The sequence below is a fragment of the Stegodyphus dumicola genome, chromosome 8 (genome assembly GCF_044657685.1).
Source record: "Stegodyphus dumicola isolate Sdum_Otavi_A_Nest chromosome 8, ASM4465768v1".
Classification (NCBI taxonomy): Eukaryota; Metazoa; Arthropoda; class Arachnida; order Araneae; family Eresidae; genus Stegodyphus; species Stegodyphus dumicola.
The window spans coordinates 25,542,231-25,569,797 of record NC_140775.1 but is presented as its reverse complement, the minus strand read 5'-3'; the positions used below and the strand labels follow the sequence as shown (position 1 = coordinate 25,569,797).

Genomic DNA, 27,567 nt, shown 5'->3' with positions numbered 1-27,567 from the left:
CAAAAATATCATCAATTCCATACTAGAAAGAAACACACAGATAAAACATATATATTTGTTGCCACACATACAAAATTAGAAAATAAGTAATGCAAGAATGCAGCGAAAAGGTATTAAATATGTACAGCTATATACATACACCATATATATACAACATTAGAATAGTTTGTCTCAAACTGAAACCATATGAAAACCGAGGCTACCTAGAAGAATGAAAAAACAGAACTTATTAGTTTACATTGAAACTTCCCTGAAAGGTTCTTCAGATTTTCTTTATTATTACATTTTGCTGTTACTACTTTATCTTTAAAGAAAGTAATTGTTTAGAATGTAAGAACATCTGAGCATTTTGCCCATTTAAATTTTCCAGAAAATACTGAATTCTTTAGAATTCTTTTAAAATTAATATATATATATATATAATTAATATTCAAATTAAAATTACAATAAAATAAAATAAAATAGATAACACATAATTCTTATAAATTTAAAATTAGGATTCTATAAAACTTCTTTTTCAATTCTTTAGAACTATTCCTTCCTAACTTAAACTACAATATTTCGCAAACAGACCGGTAATAAAAGTCAATAAATACAGATGCTTCCCTTGTACATATATAAACGTGCTGTGTTGCTGACAGTTTTCAGTATACTTGGTAAAATACTCACCGTAAAGCTGTTGTAAATTACAAGATAAAACGTTGTACTTTATTTACTATCCTTTCTTTAAAAATGATGTATTTCGATTAATTGATGCTATTATAATCTGATGTATATTCAAAGTCAGTTACAATCAAATAGTAAGTTTTATTTCATTTATTTTTTAATACGGGACTCTAGATCTATCACTCAGATTCAAGGAATATTTACTCGCGAAATCTTTCTGAAACATCCCGAATGAAATGGTTTCCTTAGAAAAATATCTGATGTATCCACCACATGACTTTCCCATACGGCGGATTAAATTATACACATTTTTTCCTTCCACTTCGTTTAACCTTATTTCCTTGAATTATTTTAACTTGAATAACCATTTCATCGAGGCAAATAGAAAATGGCATTAAAAATTGCAACTATTGAAATTAAGTATCCCCGTTCATTTTTATCGTACGGACGTCATTCTTCTAATTTTATTTTTTTAATACCATTAGCATAAAACTTTCCCAAATATAAGTATGGGAACCGGGAGACCGCATTAAAAGTTAGATTTCGTTATTTGTACAAAATGAATTTTTTTTAAATTTGACATTGCTAAAAGGCAGGAAAGCTATGCTGCTGCTGCTTTCTTACTTAAGATAACACTCTAATTCAAACTGCAATTTATGTATTCAAATATAATTAGGAAACATCTTGTCTGAAAAAGGATGATTTGATATGCGTGGAAAAAAATAAAGATTGTGATTTTTCAAAATATGTTGCGCTAAATAGCATCATCATGATTTCCACTCTTTCACCTTCAAGCCACTACGATCTTCTCGGTCATCTACGCAGTATCGTAAGCTGTTGAGAGTTCCAATGTTTTCATCTACGCATTTGAAATCATTACATATCTATATATATATATATGTATGTATATATGTATCAGTATATATGTGTATATAATTTTAAGAGTTTATTCTTATCTAAATACATTTGTGACCTTGTATTTTGTATATAAGGGCCTTATTTCATGCACAGAGATGTAGACATGATTCTGAATCCGAAACATTTTACAAAAATCGTTCAAGTATATCCTTAGTTCATAAACAAAAGCTAATGATTACCGACTTGTTAGAAGTTCTCTGACAAAAGTTATGTTAAAGGGGAAAATTTTCGATAGATTTACAACACTTGTCGATTTGTCGTCAACTTGGCGACTTTCTGGAAATTTCAGGAAAACGCTTTTTCGAGCCTGAAGCTTTTAGAAAACGGAACAACTACATATAAATATGGTGCAAACAGCCAGCATTCATTCAAATGCTAGTTAGTTCTGAGAGATTTCATTCTGATAAAGAGTGGGCGACTTGTTAAAAACGCTGAATACTGGGAGTTCGATTCAAAGCGAACAAGCTGATTGCGTGGTTTGTTTTCGTGACTTTTCTCCATGTGTAATGTGAATACGAACTCGTTTCTCTTAAGAATTTCGCTTTGAGAACATCATTTCCTTTAGGTGGACAGATCACGTGTACTTTGTCATATTCAAATAACCTTATTTAACGTAACCTAAGTGACTTCAGCGAGACTATAGTTCAGAGAAAATTAGTTGTACTGCGTTTTTTTATTTATTCGATAAATTCGTTTATTCTGTGAATGATACCGGTAATTTACGGGATTTATTTTTGTTTTAAGGAGGATTTGCTTAATCTCTGCTTTCTCCTTGAGTAATTTACAGCTGTTACCTTTTGCTGTGCAATTTTACAAATTGCAATTAGTGATCAATTTCTTTCTGCTCATCTGGCGTTATCTTTAATGTGACTTTAATCTCTCGAAATGATATTTTACATATGATTTGTACTAAACTCTTTGAATAAAAGTAATCTTAAGGAGCATAATATTCTGATATTTGAGGAAAATTTAAAGTTGAAAAACGCTGTTTTATATTTAAAAAAGACAAACATTTTGCATTTTTCTACAAGATTTTCACAAGATTTAAATTCAATTTCTGGAATTTAGTATAGATTGCTAATTTCTTCAGAAGCCTCAATTTCTTAATTTCTTTTGTCATTAGTTACTCCTAATTTCATTATTCTTGAGTATTAGTGACTAACATTGACTGAAATTTTTGTTTTCGACTTTTATTCGAAGAAAGTAGCTTTTCACAACAAATTTTTTCTTCTCTGTCCTTTTGCTGTGTCTTTACTCATCTTTTGTTCTTTTTGAAGAAACTGGCTTTGAAGTACATCAAGGTCTAAAAACATATGCTCATTATAACTATCGTATCTAACATAATTCATACATTGAAATTGTTCTATCTACATAATAAGGCATAGTTATTTATGTTATTAATAGTTATGGCGGTTAATTATTATACTCATAATTTGATATCAAAATCAGATGTAAAATATTACTTTAAATGTTGCAAATGTTGTTAACATTCACAGTTCTTTCTTTCACAGTGCCGCGTAAGGATTTAAGTTATGAAGCAATAATTTTCATATTTTATATTCTGTAAAGTAAGTCTTTCTATTTAACCGATAAATACTTAGTTTGGCAACTTTTTTAATTTTTACTTAACACTGAACTTTTAGTAGGAAACGGATTCGAAACCTTTTATCAAATGCTCGAGCATACCATGGTTTGTTTCTTTTTGAGTTTACTTCATTAAAGAAATTGTTTATTTATAATAGATGCAGATTGTCATTTTAAATAATTTTTAAAAAATCTCAAAGCTTTCAGATTTTTTATTATCTCCAAAGGAGCGTTTATTTAACATTTTGTGTGCTACCTTTATTTATTCAATATCATGTTCTTTGCACTTAAACCACATAAAACTGAATTCAACTGCAATATCACAAAATATATAAAAACAAGATATGTTTTGAATTTCCAATACACAGTCTTGCGCGCCGGATATAAAAATATTTTTTTTCTGTATAGCATTGCCATTGCTCTTTTTGAAATCGTTATAATTTGTTAATTAAAAGTTCGCTAATGTTTTACAAAATGTGAAATAGATAATAAAAGAATTTCAAAATTCGGACTCGCGGGTGCCCATGTACAGGTGCAGGTTTACGGTACTCAAAATTTGCTGCTCTAGATACAGTCGTTTTTTTTTCACAATGCAAGAAACTACATTCACGCATATTCTCCTTTATTGAATTTCTTTTAAAATAAAACAGGGCAATATTATTTGATGGCAATAGTTTGAAAAGTGGTTCAGCCTCTTAGAGTAATTCAACTCAAAATCCCGTTTCGAGATTAATACCCCTTCTGAGCTAACACTGCTTTAGGATCTACTTTGGGTTCCCCTAATGTAAGGAAGCAATATAGCATTGCTGATGTAGTATTTAGTTTATTAATGCCATTTATACTTTTTATATACGTTACAGGGACTATAAGAAAATATTTCTGCAACAAAAATACTTCAAATGTTTCTACCCAGATGGCATTTTTCAAAAATGCCTTATGCAAATTAGTCAAAACCATAAAGAGACTTGCAGTCAGAGTCAGAAAATCATTCTGCGTGCCTTTGTCATCGTTAATCATGCCTTTATAGAAGAAAAATCGAGCTTTACTGGTAAAATTGTTTTATCAGAACGGCAGTAATAGCTTCGCTGCATTGCATGAATATCGTCGTTTAAAGGGATTGCGAAAAGTGTTCATGTCGAATGATTTTTTATTGCAGTAGTCGTTTCCTCATAGTCCATAGAACATGTATACAAAATTTCACAAAATTCAATAAATAGAGCAGGTTCTAGAGAGGTCTGAATAGGGTCACTTTAATTATAACCACCCTGTATTTAGGCAGTTGAAAAAACAATGCTCCAAAGTACTCAATTTTTTTTTTTAATTTTGATTTGTTTTACATTACTTTGTTTAATAATGCATATTATATAAGCATTTCTTGCAATTCGAATCTGTAAACTGCTGTTAGCTGCGAAATGGATTTCCTTTAAGTTAAAATATCGCGTATTTACATTACTACTGGCCTTCTCGAGCAGTATTAAATATGGACACGATCAGAATTGATTTTAGACTGGTATAAAACTGTTTTCTTGACAGTAGAAGGTTTTAATGATATTCGAAATCTTTCGATTCGGACTTTCAAAAGGATTCAAAGACAAAGTTCTCGTACACAGCGCTTGTACAAAGCTTTAAAGATAAGTTTGTAAGGATCCTAAGTTTTACTAACGTTTATTTTATTTTAAATCTTTACTATCACTTCTTATTTTCTACTTCCGGCCAGAATTAAAAGCTTTAACTTATTTATGCAAATTGTCTTGCTAACACCAAGTATTTAAGTTGTGGCTTTTTGCCAAGTAGAGAGAGGAAGGAGTTATTGGAAGCAAGCCGCTTGCCATTGTAGTTTCACGAGTTTTCACTCGGTTGCTGGTTGCCTTCAAGGCCAGAGGTTTAGTCCTCTCGATAATTTCAAACGTATCATAGTTTTAGCAGCTCGGCGTACTACATACGGACCTTTGTTAAATAACGGCCAATCTTAAAGCTAGACACTTATATACTAATTCAAAATTAGTTTTAGTTAAAGTTTCAGTTAGTAGTTTTTATATTCTTACGTTCAGACCAAAAGTGGTTGGTCTCTGTATTCCGAAGTTTCGGAAATACCTGTAAAGATACAAAAATAAAGGGTTTCGTATACCCTTCCTGCTTGTATTGTCTACTTCACAATTTCTTGAACATAGCTTGAGTAAGCTCCCTGTTCCGAGTCAGGACAATTCATGTTTCCAAAGCAAATCAAGAGGAATACAAGTCCTGATAAGTTCATATAAAAATCTTGAGTTAAAAATAAAACATTCTCACTTCGTAGCCTTCAATATAAATATCTTACAAACCTAGACAATGTTTTGAATGCTTATTTAGCTACTTGATTAGTTCCTGGAACGTACGCTTTGGAGTATTTTTCAAGCTTTTGGCTCTTTAAATTTCTTCAAAGCTATTCAAATTAGGACTTTTGAGAAGAAATTTTGCTTTTGAGGAAGAGAAAATAGTCTCTGGGTGACTTAGTTAGTTAAGAAGTGATTCAGACTTTCTTAGAAATTTCTTGGTGAGAACAAAATTGCGTGACGGAGCATTGGTGTGCAGCAAAAAGCAGTTTTTCGATAAAGGTTTTCCGGCCTAACGCTGAAAGTCTGTTCAAAATTGTGGGCGTTATATTTTTTGTTAAATTTGGAGTTCACCGTCTGTACCTTGTGAAATGTCCATCTCCAATCAAGAAATGCCACCAGCAAAAGTCACCTTTACTCGAAATTTCTGAAACCGAAGTTTCTGTGGCCTTCATGAAGATCTTTTATATAAAGAAAAAAACTGCTGTTTTTTTAAAGCAGATTAAGAAAGGTACGGTGTTTCTTCTCCTGTCAAAATTTGTTAAAAAAATATCAGAAAATCGGCATTTATTTTTTCCGTTTGGATAAAATTATGCCTTATAGAAATTCCAACTTCTTTTTGCAGTACAGCCAAAGCGTGAAGGACAAAACGAGACGAAATTTTCCTTTTCTTCAAGATCTCCCTCAGCCATTTTGTGAGCAATGACTTTATTCGTGTGAAGGTCTTCAGCTAATGTTCGCAGAGATAAGTGACGATTTTTCAGAAACAATGTTTTGAACTCTTTCAATATTCTCATTCCAGACTGCGAAGAACGATTAGTCTTGGATTCGTCAGCAACCTATTTGTGTCCATCACAAAAATCATCCGTATAGATAAAACACAATAGATCGTGTTGATACGTGACTCCCATTCGCTTTACACAACATTTCAATGCCCCCCCGAAGCTGTTTTGTCAGCTTTGTGATGAAGTTTTATTGCTATTTTTTGCTCAGCTTTCTAATTCATTATAGCAGCTGTTCCTTGGATCAAAAAGTAACTGACTAACACCACAGAAAATTTAGATGTATCCCACAACGCGGGGTTTTCCTGAAGAGGCTTTAAAATAATCACTCCTTTTTAGACTTTCTATTCGAGTAGATAAAAAAAAGTTCTCATTTCAGCCTAATTATTCACAGTCAATCCTAAGCCCAATACAGGGATCGAAGGTCATATAACTGCAAAATGTACATGAAATATTGTCCCAGTGAAGCTCTCCTTCTTAAACTACGAGTTGATATCTCTTAACGGTGATATCTAATACAGTGAACATGAAGAAAACATATTTGATTGGAACTCAGCGTTGTTGTAAGCTTTCGATGGGTTCACATCGGTTTTTAACGAAAAGTCGTATCTGAAATGGTTTAAGGCTCCTACACCTTAAGCTAAAATTAGAGAACTTTTGAGAAACTATCAATAAATATAATTTTAAAATATAATGCAGTAAAAACTCATAAAATTCTAGCACAATATGTAATAAAACAGCTTTATTGTTTTAGTGGCTAATTCTTTAAAATGTACGTTTCATTGTGAAGGATAGTGTTGAGTCATATATTGAGAAATAGATTTTTTATCTGTTGTTGTATGCAGGACCGGATTTAGACCTGATTTTTTAAGACCCTATGCTGTTTGAGATATAGGGGCCCTTTATAAGTTCAGATATTATATGTCAATGTCAAATATGATTTTCGAATACTTAGAGAATTTCTTTAGGGGCCCCTAAGAACGCGGGGTCCCTAAGTTATAGCTGGTGTAGTTAGTACGTAAATCCTGCACTGGTTGTATGCTATTCCAATTGAAGATATGTCTTCTGCTTCCAATTCTGTTTTGGATTTTCATTTCTGGATTTTTCTTCATACACAATTTATTTTGACGTTGTTTAAAAATATATGAATTTTATTTCTGAGTATGTGCTTCTAAGCAAATATCCATATTCTTTTAAAGCAAACTGAGAGAATTTTCATCAGTGAGGTCAGTTTAGTCATTGTTATGTTCTTTGACACTTTTCTAATAGTATTCGTAAAGAAAAAAAATTCATGATTCGAAGCATAAGCTGAAATATCTCTACATTTTATGTTATGTTCCTACCGCGAACATCTACAAAAGAGAAGAAAACTATAAAGTGACCCCACTTTCATTGCCAGATTCAAAAAGCCTGAAATGGGAAAGCTTAAGTGGGACATCACGGAATTTGTTTACTCTAAGCAGAAGATATTTTAAGGAAAGCAAGCTAAGATGTCAGAGAAATAATTATTTTCGATTACCTTTTGGTAGATTTCTAGAAATTGTAAAAAACATTAATTCAAAGATTAACAGATAATGATCTTTCCTTTTTCTAATATATAATAATATGAATTAATCAATTATTGCATTATAAATTCATTTAACGTGAGAATTGTCAATTATATAGTGAGGAAACTCGATTAAGAATTAAATAAATTAAATAGGAAAATTCGTTATATACCTATAAACAATTCTTAAAGTAAGAAAATATATTGATGTATTTTACTGAATAGAAATGGCCTCAAATACACAGGCTGTTCGCACATATCTTAGACGATTTTGTTTTGCTATAAAAATCAATCGTCTGCTTGCAAACAAAATTTTAACTTTAATTTTAAAGTTATCGTCTGCTACTTGACATGTCAAGTAGCAAACGATGAATTCTGTTTCGATGCAAAATGGCACTTTTAATTAAGCAATGAACGGAAGACTATGTTCTCTTTCCCAAGTAGTTTTAAAAAATACTGTGAAAGCCATAGTGTTTCAGTAACTAAAGCAATGATAGATAATATTATCAATAAGAAAGGAAAAAAAAAAACGTCAAAGTTCGGCTTCAAGGAAAACCATTTTTCAAATTACATATCCAAAGAAAAAACGGAACGTTTTGAATGTAGCAAAGGGAAAATCCTTGTATAGACATTAGATTATTTCGATGCTGGAGAAGTAAAAAATGAGCAATGCCGTCGCCGGGATTCGATCCACGAACCTCTCGAATACGCGTCGAGCATGCTGACCCCTATGAAGGCATGCTAAGAAGGCGGGTGAAATACCTCATATACTCCCCCTTTTAAAGGGCGACTTAGGCTTAGGGGACCCTATCGCCAAATCCTGATGGTGGAGAAGAGAAAAATGTGCAATGCCCTGGTCGGGACTCAAAAGACGGACCTCTCGAAGACGCGTCGAGCGTGTTGACCACCATAACACGAAGGCGTGTTAAGAAGACGGGAGAAATACTTTATAGCCTTAATGTTAAAAGAAATTCTGTATATTCTACGAAGTCTAAGGGCAGCTGCGTAATCATTAAAATGCTCAGTGTCATCTGTAAGCAAAGTGATCAATGCTGATTTGAATCTTGAAAGAGGGAAAAAACGTAATGTGCATCATCTTTTCCCACGATACATCACCGAAAGCAGAACGCGCAGCAAAATTCTCAATGAGAAACAATTATTCGAACAAAAATGGAGAATGTTATCACAATAGATGAATAATGGGTATATTTAAATGACCACAATAAAAGAAGATCCATTTCTTATCATCAAAGAGACGGAAAAAAATCTTAGAAGATGGTTAAAACAATCTAAAGAAATTTTCTAAAGGGAATTATGACTGTTGCTGGTTTTTGATATAACAACAGATAAAAATTAAAGATAGTGCAGAAAAGTGTTAAGGTTATCTCAACATATTATCAGAAACATATTTTATACCCACTTTTCAAATGTGAGATATCTTCTCTTTATCCACAGTGAAGTTATTCAGTAGAGCTGCATCAAGAACAAGCAAGGACGCTGCACGTCAAAATCCACTGTTAACTTCCCGAAGGAAATGGAATAAGAAATGAGTATTAAGGCCATACCCCTTCACTTCTATTTCTACTAACACTTCTGATCCCTACTAACTCCCCATGGATATTTGTGTTTTTGGACTTCTAAAATGCGTATTCTCCAAACGTCGACCTGAAAAGCACCTTGAACTTTGGAATACTGTTCAAGATGAATGGGATCAAATACCTCTCCCAATACTAAAGAAGGCTTTATTGTCTTGGAAATTAGGGTGTAAAAAATAGGGAAGAATAGGGGGTATCCAATGGAACACTCAAATCACTAAACATTTAGCTAAGATATTTCTGTAAATGCAATGAAAATCGTCTAAAAAATGTGCAAACAGCCTCTGTATAAGCCGGCAATGTAGCTTTCAAGATGTTTGACTAGAATAAAAGAAATATCATTTAAGTTCTGATATGCAGGAGTTCGATATGTTGAATGTAAACAGGAAAACATATACGTGGTTCAAATATTACAATAACCTGAGGTTAAATAAATAAATATATGTATATTTTTTCTTTGAAATTAAAAAAGTAATTAATTATCTTAATATATTTTTTAATTTAAACCAGGTGTGGCAACAACGAGCATGATATCTAAAAAGGAACATTTGAAAAAATTCATAATCTTTATTCAAGCTGATATGGTACTTGAAAAATATTTCGTTCTATCTATCCTTTCAATAGCGCACATTCATGTAAAACATTTTGTTTTCTCTTTACACATATCTTACTCAAAACTAAACATAGATGTTCATAAAATGCTGTATTACAGGAATTCCAGTATTCTAAATATTTTGAACTTTCAAGCTACTTTATCACGTAACAATTAACTGTTAATAGTTAATATTTACCGAATTTTAACAGTTTTAATGCTTTGAGTTGAATATATCATTCTATTGAACTATGCATAATAATTTTGTGTGAGTTGTAAATTACAAATGCGTAAAACTTTCACTGAGGGATTTCTAAGTTTCCCAAAGGTAATCTGGATAATCCGTTTGAACGAAATTACTTAAGGTTGATTGATTAGCCTAATAAAGTGTTTTGTAAATAGCAGTTGTCTATTGAAAATATCTGGTTAATAAGGATTTTTAGTTATTTTATTAATAAATCTAAAAAATAAAAAAAAAAAAAAAATACCGGGCTAAGAAATCCATCTTCCCAGCATAAAACTCTCATCTAATATGGACAAGGGATAGATGTCAAATAGGGCCGAATTTCAGTCAATCGATCAGAGCATGCGTAAACTCTACCCACTCCCCTTTTTCCTTTCTCTAGATGTTATTTTACACTAATTAACTGCCACGTTTTCTTTCTCCCATTTATTTCCTTTATCTCCTGCCCCGCCCAACACGCCTTCATAACGTATCACAAACATTTTGTCGCCTCCTTCTCACCTCATAGTAGATACCCCCACATGGCTCGTTGTTTTAGTTTCATTTTTATTTTTTCCAGACACGTGCTACATATCAAGTGTGCGAGCTTTTCCCCCTCTCCCCGTTTCTACATCCTCCCAGAAGAAATTGGAATGATAGACCGCGCTACCGTTTGCCCATTCGGCAGTGTATAAAAACACGCGAAGATCGTTCTGCTCTTAAACTTCCCAACCGCGTCCCATCTAGTTCTCATTTTCGCAGAACTCTTTCAACTCACCATTCAAACCTACATCTCGATGGCATTTAAGGTAAGTAACTGTTCGAATCTTCCTAGGAAATTTGAAAGGATTTTATAACTCTTTTTTATGTCCTTCGCGATGAACAGAAACGATAGTTAAATCGATTTAGTGAAAAATTTTGTAGTTTTTTCTTTCTTTTTTTTTTTTTTTACTTAAGAATATTCCGCTAAAAATGTGCTTATTAGCCATTAATTTTATGGCTTTCTGTACGAAGATGTAATGTACTAATGAAAGTATGTTAAATAAATTGGCTGATACTAAATATTAAAAAATCCGACTATTTAGTAAATCTGTTTTTTTTTTTTTTTTTTTTTTTTTTTTTTTTTTTTTTTTTTTTTTCTAGCGCAAAAATATTATTAGTCTCGAAGTGCGATTTTGCGTAGAATTACTATAAGTGAGTCGTTTCACTTTTCACTGGAGTCTGTTGCCATTCGGTAAAATGAAAGATATTTATCTTTTAAACTGAACCTGTCTGTCGTGAGTTAACAAACTAAGCTCATTGAAAGCAATAGATGCAGTTATTAGAATATTCATCTCTTACTTTTGAATCGGTTTGATTTAAGCTATAAAAAATTCAACATATGTCTAAAAAAAATGTAAATATTTTCATAGACTGACGTTATATTTTTTATTACTTATTTCATATTTTGTAAAACTTTAATGAATTTTTTATTAACAAACTAAATGATATCAAAACAAACAGTTACTATACGGAATAAAAAGTTTTTATCTCTAGTGCACCAAAGTATCTATCGGAAATTCTAAAAATATGCTGTTTTTAAATATGTCATTATATTGCTGTTGAACTGAGTTTTATGCGGCGTAAATGCAAAGAACGTTTTTACGTTCTCAATGAAAAGATTAAAAATAAAGTAAAATAAAAGTTTAAATTACAAAGAAATTTATACCTTCCTTTTTATAAGATTTTAGATTTTGCCGCTGTGGTCAAATGATTGGGAGGCTTTTTTTTTTAACATTTTGTGTGTTACCTTTATTTATTAATATCATATTCTTCGCATTTAAACCATAAAATTCAGTTCAAGAGCAATATCTCGAAATAAGTTTAATTTAAGCATATCTTTAGAATTTCCGATACACAGTCTCACGCGCTGGAGATAAAAATGATTTTTCTGTACAACGTTACCATTGCTCGTTTTGAAATCCTTCAGTTTGTTAACCAAAAATTCGTTGAAGTGTTACAAAATATGAAATAGATAATAAAACAAATTTATTTCAAATTCCAAATTAAGGTTTCCCGATTCCCATATTCGGGTGGAGACGTACGTTATTCAGAATTTGATAGCTCTAGGTACCATTGTTTTATCACAATACGAGAAACATACATACATTTATGCAGATTCTTCATTATTTAATTTCTTTAAATATAACATAGGGCTGTAATATATATTAGCAACAATTTGAAAAGTGAATCGACATTTATAGTGAACCAACGCAAAGTGCCAAAACAAAATTGATAGCCCTTCTGAAATAAGAAGAAGTTTTGTAAACAATCTTACTGACACAGCTGAATATTGGTATGATGAACTTAGGAAAAACTAAAAAAGAAACAAAAAATGTATGCCAAAAATTAACACTGCATCGGGAATTCTAAATATATGCTGCTATGTTGCTTTTAAAATATTATGATTTTGCTGTTGCATTGTTTGACGTAAATGCGAAGAAAAGACAAAAGAAAAATAAAATTGGTTTAGCGGGAGTGAGTACGACAGCTGACTGAAAGGGTACGAGCTCAGCAAGAATACAAAAAAACCTTAACAAATCTTTTTAGGCGACCATTATAATTTAAAACTTTTCAGACTTTTTTCTCCCCCAGAGATAATTTTGTCAAAATTTCATTTTCTTAAACCTTTATTTCAAAGAGAAAGAAGAAATGCAATCTTTCATAATATCATTAAGCAATTAACCAGTAATTATTTTGAATTTCAAATTTAGCTGTTTTGTAATTCTGATCGCTACTAAATCAAGGAATTTAAATAAAATTAAAATGCCAGAGCCTTTATTTATGATAAAGTAAGCAACAATCGAAATATATAAATTATTATGCAAAAATAATTAATTCGGATTTTTTATAAATGCTCCCGCACTTATCATATAAAAGGTTCAAACAGGTGTCCTTACAAGAAACTTCAGAATGCATATTCTTCGAATGTCACCATCTTGAGCGTTTTTTCAGAAGTACTGAAACCATATTTGGAATCAAAAATTCCCTTTTATTGTTCTATTCAAGTGTCAAACTATTAAAAATTTTAATCGTAAAACATATTTGTTTATTTCATATTTTGTGCATTTCAAGAATAAATACCATTGTAACTTTTCATTGCCGTATCTGTGATGCAAGTAAGTGTAATTCAAAGTTAGTCAAAATTCTGAGAAATAACCGAAATGTTTCGAAAACAAGCAGAATGTTTCGAAAACAACCAGCATTTTTTTGTAACATAAAAATGTATACCAGTACTTGCACTTAAAACGAAAAATTGAAAGAAGTAAGGGAAATAAAAAAAATAATCAAATTTATCAAAAACATAATCAAAAATAACAAATAACAAAATCAAATAAACAAACAAGTATCTCCGTAAATTTTACTTACAACTTACTAATATACTTTAAAAATAATATTTCTTTAATTGAGATGAATATCAAATAACTAACTAAAGGTCAAGAAATAATAATTCCAGAAATGATAAATTTGAAGATCACGACAACGAACATTGGAAAATTTCTTTGTTATAATTTTGGAGAAAAAAATAGCAAAAGACACGATTTCTATCCGAGGGATCACCTTTTTCCAATTTTGAAGATACTAGTATCAGTCCAAATTTTAGCTAATTGCTGTGGTATAAAGAAATGTAACAAACTGGTCAAAATCTGATCGTATTAGTTGACTGATAATTCCTACTATTATAAACAACTGGGAAAAAATATTTAGTTTATTAAGGATCGTCTTGATGTAAAACTGTCCTTGAAAGGTAAATATATTACAAAATCTCATTATGCAGCTTTGGAACAAAAGAAGACAAAAATAAGTTTTTCTCATTAAGATTTCAAAACTGAAAATATTTCTATATGTCGTTACCGTAATATGCTACTTCATTTTAGATGCATCTTCATTTTTATTATATGCTTATTATTTGATCTTTTTGTCAAAGAAAAGTTTAAGAAACTCCCTCCACTTTTTTAAAATACCTAATCTACTTATTAACGTTGTTATATTAAACGCACAGTATGCAATTTTATCTTACGCTTACGAAATTAGAATTAATTTCGAAATTTGGAAATTGTCCTGAAATTAACACAAAATTAAGGTTGATCCTAACTAAAAAGAATGAGGATGAGATAAAATAATCTATTTTCCCATTTTAAAAAATAATTATTTCAAAAAAGAAGCTTACTTTCGAAAACTTCATTATTCATTTTAATGAAATTCATTTTTTAATTTTGAAATATTCCATAAAAATTTGAAATCTTGAAGATTCATTGAAATTTAAGTTTCAAATTATATTTATAACTTTAGAGCTTTTCTCATAATTGTTATTTTTGTTTTAATTTCGTTTGGTATTGCTTAGGTTTCTCAATATCTATACTGCGTAAACTCAAGAACGCTATAAAATGCAATTGTCAGCACATTGTAAAAATATACTCGAAACTAGTTACTTGAAGTCAACAGTAAAGAGAATTCGCAATAATAAAGAGCGGGTTAAATTCCGTAAACGGTTAGAATATTTACGTGGATAACGAGTACTCTGGGTCCGAATAATAATTATGGGAAAGGTATTCCTGCAGTACTCACGAACTGTGGTAAACTAAATCAGTTACCTATTAACATTTATCATCTTATCAGCAATTCCTTGGCGCAGAGATAGATGTTTTTATTTAAACGGTATCAATAACTTCCTCCAAAAAATAACGATTCACTTTATAAGGTATTTCTTCCGCCTTCTTAGCATGCCTTCGTGGTGTAGTGGTTAGCACCCTCGACGCGTATTCGAGAGGTCCGTGGTTCGAGTTTCGGCAAGTCCATTGCTCATTTTTCATCTCTCCTGTTTCGAAATAACCTAATGTTTCTACAACTTTTTTAATTTATGCAAATATCTCTTTTCGGTAAGAGACAAAAGTAGATAAACAGCTTAAGAGAAATTAGAGTCATTGATAAATTAGAGTTATTAAAATTAGAGTCATTGCATTCAGTTTGACTTACCCGTTTATTTCGGCTTGATAAAAGGTAATGTGCTTTTCATTATTGATAATATCATATATCAAGGCATTTTAATGCTTAAATAAGTGGGAAAGTATGATGAAATATTTTCCTAGTCTAAATATATAAAGCGAAAGCACAGGTGAAAGGAACAAAGGGGAGAAAATGTCCATCAACATAACACATTTATGTAAAATAATTTTTCAATATGTAACCGAAAAAGGATAACGATGATTAAAATTTAAAGAGTTATCAATGCCTTCTTCCCCTTCGGGCAGGTAAAAATAGCAGATCTTTTGGTTACTACCCGTCTATACTACCACGTATACCACAAAGCACTCATAGAGAAATGCAATAAACTCCTTATGCTCTTCCTCACTTAAAGGCTGACTGTGAAAAGGGAAGAAATTCCAGTTAATCAAAATACAAGTAGGGACGAACAACTGTCAATTACCATATTTTAGTGGTACGGCACTGCACAACTGATAGTTCCTTCCCCCTTGGAGTCGGAGACCTAAAAATTCAGCTATGTCCTAGCCGGGACTCCGACTCCGAATTTTCCTATTGTAAACTTGACGTGCTACCACTTACACCACGAAGGCATGCACGTGGGTATCGAATAATTCTTTATAAATTGACCTCATTAAGACTAAAATTCTAGCCTCATGCCTGTATCCTGTTAGCTACGATGAAATTATTGCTTCTTCTAAAACTCACAGTAAACAACAGCAGTAGAAATTGCTAATTCTTACTGGCAGTACAACGGCCGATAGGCTAAGACCGCTGCGTACTGGTAGTTCGTCCTAAGTTTTAACCCAAACAAAACCGTTGACTGCATGGCTGGTTCCGGTTCTTTGCCAATGCCTAATGTGAATATGAGGCACTTTCTCTTAAAATGTCCTTCGCGAATTCCCTCTGCTTAGGCAGATATTCTTTTTGTGTTTCGCCCTACTCAAATAACCTAACCTAACCTATTTTTCAGTTCTCGATACAAATTTCTTGCTACAGCGAGAAATATATATATACAGAGAGAGAGAGTCTAATAATAAGTATTTTAATGCTTAAATAAGCTTAAATAATTTGTAGCGTTGCGCGCCTCCAACTTGCACGCAACCAAGAGGTGACTGTTGAAACTGGATAAATGACAGAGTCTTGTTAAGGGTTTAAGTCCCTTTTTATTCAACGTAATAAATTACAAGTGCGTGCTCTTGACGCTCACAAACTACGCCAACTCGACGGTAAAATAAAAATAAGAACCTGAAAATAAACTAATGACAAGACTCTAACTACGAGGCTCTCTAAAAGTAACTAACCTCACCGCGTTTCACAATACCGCTGCTAATTCAGCAAACTTGAAGATCACGTTGAACGATTAACAATACTTCAAAACAAGCACACAGGCCGAAACGCGGGGTTCTTCAATTTCTGGCTAACTACCTCCGCGCTCGTGAAGTAAGAACAGCACACCTCGAACTCGTTTCCTTTCTATTTAACTCAGAATACTTCCGCTGATAATTTGAATCCTTGCGCGTTCTACTAAAATTTACATACTATGGCATTGGCAGTTCCAGGGGAGGTAGTTTAAACTTAAAATAAATGTTAGTTAAAATAAATATAAACCCTACATTTGCCGCTGCCAGAATTTGGAAAACTTGGAAGCAGGTCCTACAAACGACCTGTTGTAAGTTTCTATAATTCTGAACTAACTCTCGAAAACCTCGTTTACACAAAAAAAAAAAAAAAAAAATCTTATGTAACAAATTGTATACTAAATTTCTGTGGATACTTATAACTCTCTCTTCTTACAACAACTTTTCCTGGACTTCATCAATCAATCTTGTTCTTTTCCTTCCAGCATCTGGAAGGAATAAGTATCAGTATCTTTCTAAATACATTATAATTTACACTTTCTTGACACTGAATAAATTTTTGTTTTTAAACGATTCGTTTTCCTTAGTTATTGCTTAATTCACATTCATTCAATTTTTTCAAGCATTAATTTAACTTTACCCTGGCTCTCCACCATGTGTGGTGTCAAACGGGAATATTCGTGTTTTAGTCTTACAACACTTCCCCTAACCACCATGATTTGTTAGAATTCAACGACCAAATAGACACACCTTACTCGACATTCTACAACTCGATGAGCTACTTTAACATTCTTAAAAATTCAAGTGTAGGTGGAGAACCCTACAAAACACATTCATTCTAACTTCCCCCTCATTCATCTTTAAACATGCAGGGTTTCGCTCTAAAGCATGACTTTATCTACAGTTTAATACTTAAATTTTAAATTCATTTGCTTTTGAGCATTTTACTTTTAGCATCTACAATTTTATGCTTCTAGACTAAATTCTACTTTTACATAACATTCAAGTATTTACGTACATTTACAAAATTTTAATACATATATTTTTTACAATTTACCATAAAATGAATAAGAGAAAATAAATTTTTACTTTAGTCATTCTTCGCCAAGCTGGCGGCACTGAAACTAAAATTCTTATTAATACAAGAATACGAAGTTATTTTTATCTTCGGCCACATTTTTGGCTTTAACATAACAGAATTAGTCTTTCGACCAACAGAAAATGCTTGTTCTTAGCTTTTATACTTAAAGAAAATAATACTTGTGCCTTAGCTAAATAAGTAAAACAAAACTAAGTCTCAACCGAGACATATTGACTTTCGTCGAAACATAGAACTTCGTACTTATGCATAACATTTCGGAACAAAAGAGAAAAAAAAAATATAGAAGATTTTAACTTATCTTTGAGTTTTCGATGATTGAAACTCCGTCATTCTTTTCTGGCAATATTGTTCCCAAGTTATAGGTTTCATGGACGTCAATCTTCTCCTTACTGACCTCCGAGTGTCGTCCACACTAGTTTTTCTTTTGCGTCCTCTGCGTGCTGGCCTCTTGGCGGAGTAATCGTTGGGTTGTTGTCGTTTCCGTTTTTCCATGGGACGGCTGGTCTTGACGTCCTCCGGTCTGGAGTCCTTGAATTTCTTCTGTTGTTCCTGGTATTTTTGTTCCTCCTGCTGCCGTTTCAGTTTCCGGAACGGCGGCCTTGCTGGCACCTGACTCTCTGGCCCTGGGAGCGTTCTCCTTGATGTATAATTTCTCCTGCGATACGTCGTAGGTGGTGTTTTTCTCTTTACCACAGTTTCTTTACGCGGTGCATCTGCCTTCTTGTTTTTCTTAAATGCTGGAGTTTGAAAGTTTTTATTTTTTCTTTTTGGTACCGTCGTCCGGGTTGTAGAAGGGCTAGGTCTCTCTTCAGTTCTCTGCTGCTTGGGTGGTGGAACAGTTGTTGTTATTTCTGTACCTTCTACTTCGTTTAGACTTGAGTCCTGCAAGAAACTTTTAAGGATTTCAAAATCATTTGGATTATAGTATTTTTTCACCTGGTCGGGACTTGCTTTACAGATCTCCTCTTTCTCGTTTTTAAGGTATAATACGACTCCTTTGATTTCCTGAATTACATAGGGGCCTTCAAATTTTGGAGCTAGCTTTGCCGTAAAATTGTCTGGGGCACTTGATAAAGAAAATTTCCGCTTCAATACTTTATCCCCAACTTTAAAATCTGCTTCACGGCGTTTTCTATCATAATATGCTTTTTGCTTATTTCTTGCCGTATCCGAGCTTTTAAGCGCCTGATCAATAAGTTTTTGAACCTCTTTCTGTTTAAACTCTTGCTCTCTTTGTTGCACAAAGAATAATTTATCTAAAGGCGTAATTAACTTTCGGCCTAAAAATAATTCTGCTGGGGTTTTTCGCGTAGTATCGTGATTTGCCGTTCTTAAAGCATAAGCTAATTCATTTATGTAGCCATCCCAGCGCTTGTGATGTGTGCTCACGTAACTGCGAATTATTTTTACTATGTTTTTATTCACTCTTTCTGCTATGTTTGCCTGTGGTCTATACGGAACCATTTTGATATGGCGTATGCCAAGTCCAGTGCATATGTTTTCAAATATTTGACTAATGAATTGTTTTCCGTTATCGCTAATTACTTTTATCGGTGCACCGTATTTTAAAATGTATCTGTGTAAGAATGCATCTGCGACTGTTTTGGCTGACGCGCGTTTAAGTGGAACAATTTCTGTCCATTTTGAAAAATGATCTACAGTTACTAAAAAAAAAAACGATTTTTATTTAACTCGCTCTGGGGAAAAGGACCAAGAAGATCTATGCCTAAAATTTCATTCGGAAATGTAGCGCGAATGCTATTTAAATACCCGGCCGGGCTGTAATTAATATCATTTATTAACTGACATTGATTGCAGGACTTGACATACGCATTTACTATTTTGTATAATTGCGGGAAATATACCGCCTCGCGTACCCTTTTTAAAGTCTTTCTGACCCCTAAATGACCCGCTGTTTTCGCGTCGTGTAATTCCTTCAAAATGCTTAATCGAAGCGACGCTGGGATGACTGGTTTGTACTCAAGATTTTCGTTTGTTGTTTTCGTATAAAATAATAAATTATCGATTATTTCATAGTTTTCTGCTCTATTTCTTATCGCATCGATATCTGTGTGCTCAAAGCTTTCGGGGTCTTTCAAATATGCATAGATATTTCCAAATTCAGGATCAGCTTTCAGTTCAGTGATAATCGTATCTCTAGAATCTAAAATTTTTGAAGTTAACACAGCGCATTTAAGTTCATTTCCTTCATCGTCCAGTTTTATACGAGAAAGTGCGTCAGCTACATGGTTTTCCTTACCCGGTTTATATTTTATTCTGATATTATATTCTTGGAGTTTTAAAGCCCATCTTATTAACCTGGGCGTTAGGTTTTTCCCCGAGTAAAGTCTACCAACAGCCGCATGATCCGAAAAGACTGTTACTGGCGCTTTGCCGAAATAAACTCGAAATTTGTGTACAGCCATTAATACGGCTAATCTTTCTCTTTCTGTATCTGTATAATTCCTTTGTGTCTGATTCAACGTTTTACTAAAAAATGCCAGAGGATGGCTATGTTGCATAAGAACCGCACCCACCGCATAGTCTGACGCATCTGCTGCAATTTCCAGGTTTTCGTCCCACTCCGGGAATTTCAAAACAGGGACATTGATGAGCGCTTCTTTTAATCTTTCAAATGCGGTATTTGCTTCCGCTGTCCACGTGAATTTACTTTTCTTTCTTTTAATTACTAACAGAGGTTCAACAATATTAGCGAAATTTTTTATGAATGACCGATAGTAAGAACATAACCCAAGGAAAGAAGAAAGTTTCTTGGCGGTGTTGGGAGGTGGGAAATTCTTGATTGCTTTTATTTTTGAATCTTGAGTTTCTATACCCTTTTGCGAAATTTTATAACCCAGATATTTAAGTTCTTTAGTTGCGAACTTGCATTTTGAGGCGTTAATTTTAAGACCGGCCTCTTTTAATAATTTAAAAACTTCTTCTAGATCTTTAATATGTTGTTCCAACGTACTACTCGTTATAATTATATCATCTAGATAGATTAAAGTTGATTTTCATAGGACAGGCTTTAGAACAATGTCCATAGCTCTCTGGAATTTTGATGGGGCCCCACACAACCCAAAGAGCATGCGTAAAAATGCATAAATGCCCGGTTTTGTTATAAACGCGGTTTTATGTATGTCTTCGGGTCTCATAGCTATTTGATAGTAGCCAGACGTTAAGTCCAAAGTAGACATGTATCTTGTCGATTTGATCTGTCTCATAATTTCCTCTATAACCGGCAAAGGGTAAACTGGGAATTTAGTAATACTATTTAGTTTTCTGTAATCAATAGCAAACCTCCAAGCCCTTTTATCCGAAGGAGGAAACTCGTTCTTTTTCCTACATAGTACGACTGGACTCGCGTACTCACTATTTATGGGCGTTATTATTTTATTCTTTAACATCTCCTGAATATGTTCTTCGATGATTACGTCTTTTTGTTTGTCATAACGGTAAGGTTTAGTCCTACAAGGTTTTTCGGCAGTTAATTGTATCTTATGCGTAACTATTTGAAAATTTCCCGGCTTTTCTGAAAACAAGTTAGAAAAATTACTCACCACTTGCTGGATGGCTTGCCTTTCATGGTCATTCAGATGGCTAAGGTCCACTTGCGGTTTCTCCACAGGTTCCACCACCCTCTGGTCCATCTCCAGCACCACGGAACTGTCTCGAAAATTCAGCATGGCCCTCGCGGCCCTTAAAAAGTCCATACCTAAAATAGGAGGATTTTGCAGATTCTTCACTACAAAAATTAATACTTTGAGGCTTTCCTCTTTTACCTGTATGTTTAATGATAATTTCCCGATGCAGTGACATGTTTTTCCTTGCGCCGGTATAATTTCCGTATTTTTGGTTTTAAATAATCGTACCCTATAAAAATTCTTTTTGAAGAAATTTCCGCTCATAAAATTTCCTTCTGCTCCTGTATCGATGAGGGCTTCCACTGGTACATCGCCAACCAGGACTTGTATAATTGGTAGATGTGAGTTTTTTACGATGACAGTATTTAAATGTCTTTTTGAGGGTTTTTTTAAAACTTCCGGGGTCTGGACCCTCCCTTTCACAGGCCCCTCTACTCGTTTAAAGCTTTCCTTTCAATTTGTGCTTTCTGGGTACGCGGATGTTTATTTTCGAAATTTCTTTTTGGGCCTTGACCTTCGAGTTTCGATGAGTTAGCTTGATAGATCTTTCCCCCATAAGAGCGATTTCCATTTCTGGTTTCCTCATTTGAAGATTTCCTTCGGGTACTTTGAGAATACGTTGCCCCTCTAGCTTTTTCCGCTATTCTGCTATTTTGAAACTTCACCGCCAATTCGAAGAGCTCCTGCAATGTGCTTGGGTTTCTAATTTCGAAGTAGTCTTGAACAGCGGGTAACAATCTTAGTAAGATTATTTCAATAATCTCCGCATCGGGTTTCTTCCTATACAGCATATCCGTCAGCTTAATTTTTCGTAGAATAAAGTCCGTCAATTCTTCATCCCGTTGATAGAAACTATATAGTTCGACTTCCAGCCTTGCTCGATCTTTCACTATGGGGAAGGTCTTTACTAACGATTTTTTGAAATTTTCAAATGTATATGTCTGGCTTCCAAATTTCCCTAATAAAAATTTGCCTATATTTTTCCACCATAGCGCGGCCTGTCCTCTTAGTGCAGATGTGGCGATGGCAACTTTTTGTCTTTCAGGCACAGGGTAGAGCTAAAAGTGATTTTCTAGGCCTTCTAGAAATATCGCCACCGAATTTTTTCCGTCGAAATAGACGTTTGGCTTGATTGACGCTCTCAAAGTCTGGACCAGGTATCCAAATCCTTCCAATTGGCTTGTTATTTCTTGGTGTTGTCCAGCGGTTTCCATCCGATTTTCGGCCATTTCAGTTCGATAAGTGCTCGGGCGCCAATGTAGCGTTGCGCGCCTCCAACTTGCACGCAACCAAGAGGTGACTGTTGAAACTGGATAAATGACAGAGTCTTGTTAAGGGTTTAAGTCCCTTTTTATTCAACGTAATAAATTACAAGTGCGTGCTCTTGACGCTCACAAACTACGCCAACTCGGCGGTAAAATAAACATAAGAACCCGAAAAGAAACTAATGACCAGACTCTAACTACGAGGCTCTCTAAAAGTAACTAACCTCACCGCGTTTTACAATACTGCTGCTAATTCAGCAAACTTGAAGATCCCGTTGAACGATTAACAATACTTCAAAGCAAGCACACAGGCCGAAACGCGGGGTTCTTCAATTTCTGGCTAACTACCTCCGCGCTCGTGAAGTAAGAACAGCACACCTCGAACTCGTTTCCTTTCCATTTAACTCAGAATACTTCCGCTGATAATTTGAATCCTTGCGCGTTCTACTAAAACTTACATACTCTGGCATTGGCAGTTCCAGGGGAAAGTAAGGCTTGACAGGAAAGGTAGCTTAAACTTAAAATAAATGTTAGTTAAAATAAATATAAACCCTACAAATTAATAACAAAAAATTAAAGAGAACTTTCAGTTAATTCCTTTAGAGTTTCTTCAAAAGTGTCCTCAAACCTTCCAGAACATAATAAAAGTAAGTTTTGGAGGTCTGAGAAAAATTTTGATTTGTATCTATGTTAAGTAATTGAAAACTTTTAATTCTGCGAATACGTAATTAATGAATTATTGAATTCTGTGTAATGTGTTGTTTGTTAAATAATTTTTATTTTAATAACAATAATTTAAGAGATCAATTTTCATTCAAAAATTCTCTCTTTGCGTTCTGGAATGCTTTTATGCTTTTTATGCTCTTTGTCACTTAAGCTAACCAGCCATATTTGTTAACCTTTTCGTAGCAGCCGAGTTTAATACAAAGCGCAGGCAGAACACTATAATTATTCTGCCGCAACAAATGCAAGAATTTTTCAATTACACCTTTATGTAAAAATGCTGAAATGTAACAAACATTCTACCAATGAGGTAAAACAATCCATAGCAAATATTCATACCACTGAAGAAAGCTGCAAAACCATTTGGACAGTTGTAAATTCACCATAAATGTTTCACTGTGGCTGTTTTGATGTATAATTCGCAAAACATAGTATTGTAGTTCCTTCATTTCACTTTATGAATTCTAAATATGACATAAATCACCCACTAAACATACCTATCACAGAACGCACAATTCCCTTAAAAGTTAGTTTTTGCTGTCACATGCAAAAGGCTGAAGGTAGGAAAACTTGGACTTGCGTAATATGAATACTGACGTCAAATAGTTTTTATAAATGAACGAATGATTATTAATAAGTTTAATTTCGTTTCAGTACTCATTCCTCTGGGCAGCCTTGGCTTGCACTGTGATGCTGGTAAATTCATATCCAAATCAACATAATATACAAAAGAGAGGCAGCATAAGGTTGTGCGGAAGCAGGTTGGTCGAGGCCCTAGGTATAGTTTGCAGTCACATTTATCCCGATCCGTCGAAGCGAAACTATGTATATTCAGGAGGTAAACTGTATTTTCTATTTACAAACCATTCTAAAAAGCAATCATGAATCTATCTAATTAAGCGTATTATGTTGGTAGAAAGGAGGCCAATTTTTCTAATAAATGTAGCAGCTTGTATTTTGAAAGAAAATAATTTTGCATAAAAGTCATTTTTATGTAACTTACATCGGAAGAAGTTTGTAACAAATAAGTAATACTAAAGAAAAAATAATAATTTCAAATCGATTCCTACTTAGGTCAACAAAGGAAAATTTTATTTTAGTTACTTTTAGTACCATTATTAACATTTTTCGTTTCTAATTTATGAAGCTGATGGTGTTCAATAATTTCTCATTCTATCCATCTCTTGCAATGCCTCATTATTGCAAGGAACCTTTCCAGTGAGTTTCAAGCAGTCCAGTTCTTCAATCAATATTCCATCTAATGATTTCACACAACTCAAAGTGACCTATGCTTCACCTTACTGTATAATCTACAGTGTTATTTATTTATTTTAATGAGGAAGGGATATTTTAAAGGATTACATTTTAAGCATATATTATTATAACGTTAACATAGAAATAAGGGGAGAATTTTCGCTACATGATGGGACATTACATCACCTTCAACCAACTCTATAAAATTACAATTCTTTAATTCCATACACTGCAGAACTTACTTTAGAACTCTATCTTACTGTTGCTACTTATTTTTTTAAATATTACAATCATATTTATCACACTCATTAACTATTGTTTATAAGTTGTTATAAATTTGATTTTTACAACAAGTGAGAATACCTAATAAACGGTCATTATTTGTAAGTCTTATAATACCTATATTTAATAAAAACAGTGTATCTTTAATTCCAATAAACGTGAATAAATAAGTAGGAATTGACTTTAATTCGTGAAAAAAAAACCGTATTACATCAAGTGACATCCACTACAAGTTTGAAAATATTTATTTGAACTTGAGTGGATGAATAAAAAGTATTTTATTAACGACTGAAAATTTGAACAAGACATAGGAAGAGTGTAGCTAATAGCAGGAATTTAAAAAGTATTTTAGGTTAGCTAAAATTGTTTCCGTAAAGCATTTTAAAAATTAGATTTACTTAATTAATTAGTGTCCGTTGGAAACATACATGAAGAAACCATCGTAGAGAAAACAACGCGTATAGAAAACGTCATGTGAAGAAAGAAAGCAAAGAGAGAACACCGCAATTCTAAAAGATAGCAGTATAAGATATCGTGGTAGAAAATAAGTCGGTTAAAAAAATTAAACTTTTGCCGCACAAAACATGGCTTTATAAAATAAAACAGGTAGAAAACCTCGCATGATGGTAACATTGAAAACACGTTCTTCTAGTCTTTAAAATTTTGATGCATGTTCTCATAATAATCTATAAGCGCAAGAAGAAATGTGAAATAACTTTACCTCTATATTTCCTACTTTTTAACAATATAATAATTTTTTATTGAAAAAACAAGGAGGAACATAAGCTTTCAAAACCAAAAAATATATAGAAATTAAAGGTACGCATAGCAGTTAACATAATTTTAAATTTACGTAATTCACTACTATAGGTCATGAGTTCATTAAGCTCCTTTATAAAGTTGGTATTAATATTTTCCGGAAAAAATATAATATTAAAAAAAATCAGAAAAAGAAAGAGTAATAATGCATGAAAATACTTATATTAAAATTATTTAATTAATTATCAAATTATTTGCGATGTTAATATCATGCGATAATTTATAGGTGCTTTAATTCTTCGCACAATATATTATATGACAACGTTTTATTAAAATTCCTTAATTTCCTAAGACGATGTTTTATGTCTCGATGTTTAAGAAGGGCGATGTTTTCTTCTTGCTTCCTTTTCTCCAGCGATATTTTGTAGAACAATGATTTCCTCTTGTGTTGGTTTCTCCACGTCGGTTTTTTCTGCGATGTTTCGCTTGTAGCCACCTACTTTAAAATTACTGGTAAATTCTGCTTAAATAAATCCTGCTTCCAGATAAAAATTTCAAAAAAAACTTATTTTGTTAACCTGAATGCTTAATAGTTTCTCATACTTTCAGATAGTATTCCCAGTTGGGAAAATTCCTTCTCTGAACCCGATGCATTCGTGAGGCCACAGACAGCACTGGACTTTTTCAGCATCAGTAATGCACCTAGAAATACCAGAGGTATTGTGGATGAATGTTGCAGAAAAGCGTGTACCATCCAAGAACTCATGTCATACTGCGGATAAGATAGCCCAGTCATCGACAAGGGAAATAAATCTCCATCAAATGATATATAGCCTAATGGATAGATTGCCGAATGTTATATGGACAAGCTAATGCTCAGTAGTTGGGATCAAAAAGCAAACTTTTTTGAATTAATTTAAATACAAAGTAATCAATTTATTAGCTAGACATAAGGTATAAAATATAAACAACTTTTTTTCAAATTTCTTTACATGTTATATAAATTATTTAAAGTATGCAAACAGTTTTAGGAAACCTCACTGAGTAATAATTACGATTACCTCTTTGGCTAATAACCACAAATTTTTTATATCAAGGTGCTTCATTACAATGTGCCTTCAATTATAGACAGAAAATGCAATTCGAGAAACTCAAAATATCTTCACAGTTACAGCTGCATTACTTTCATTTCCTATCCGGAATAATTAATCATGGATGTAAATTTATATATTTATGAAAGATATTGTGTACCAAAGAGTATTATTATTGGAGATAGTATTATTATTGCAATCGTGTTTTTTCTTGCTAATTTCAAGTGAGGCTTCGAGAAAGTTTAGAAAAGCACGATTTCAGAAACATATTTCGTTTCCTCTTGAATTTCTCTTACAATTAACAGTTTCAAAACATCCTTACTATCGATATAATTTGTTTCCTAAACCATGTGATTTATTCTTGAATACTGCCCAACTTCTGACCATTACGATTCTGATTATGGTACTTAATGTAAAACTGGAAAGTATTGTATTCATCAATTGAAACAGATTTGAACAGTGAAAGCTTGTTTTCTCGACTGGAAAAAATCGTGCTTTTTTTAAAGGACCTACCCTTTTGTGCTGTTATAAAGAGAATGTATTTGATGTGATTTATGGTTTCGAGGCACTTTCTCACATTTAAATTAATGCACATTCTATATGTAGATATTTTTTCATGCTTTCATTAAACTATTCGTTATCTAAATGTTTGTGAGTATTTTCTTCGGTATTTAGGTGAGACATGGACGTGAGCATTTAACTTCTGAGATCTAAAGTAACTTGTCCTGCCTATTATTTAATAGCTGTCAATAAGAATTATATGCAATGCTTGATTACTTATCGCTTGCGGTACAGCTTAACATTAAACACAAGACAAAGGTAAAACTTAAAATATGCTTTACC

General features: G+C 32.9%; 1 protein-coding gene across 1 annotated transcript; it reads left to right on the top strand.

Moving 5' to 3' along the window:
* The first annotated feature begins 10,878 nt into the window (after positions 1–10,878).
* On the top strand, positions 10,879–27,370 carry LOC118197391 (insulin-like). Its single transcript, XM_035368898.2, has 3 exons — positions 10,879–11,027; positions 23,993–24,176; positions 26,243–27,370. Exons 1-3 carry the CDS (start codon positions 11,016–11,018, stop codon positions 26,413–26,415), a joined length of 369 nt encoding a protein of 122 aa, XP_035224789.2. The 5' UTR covers positions 10,879–11,015; the 3' UTR covers positions 26,416–27,370.
* The last annotated feature ends 197 nt before the right edge of the window (positions 27,371–27,567 follow it).

Bases quoted from the DNA above. Each gene is read 5' to 3' on its own strand.
- LOC118197391 (XM_035368898.2), top strand. The intron at 24,177-26,242 runs GTAAACTGTATT...TCATACTTTCAG, and splicing joins AAACTATGTATATTCAGGAG to ATAGTATTCCCAGTTGGGAA.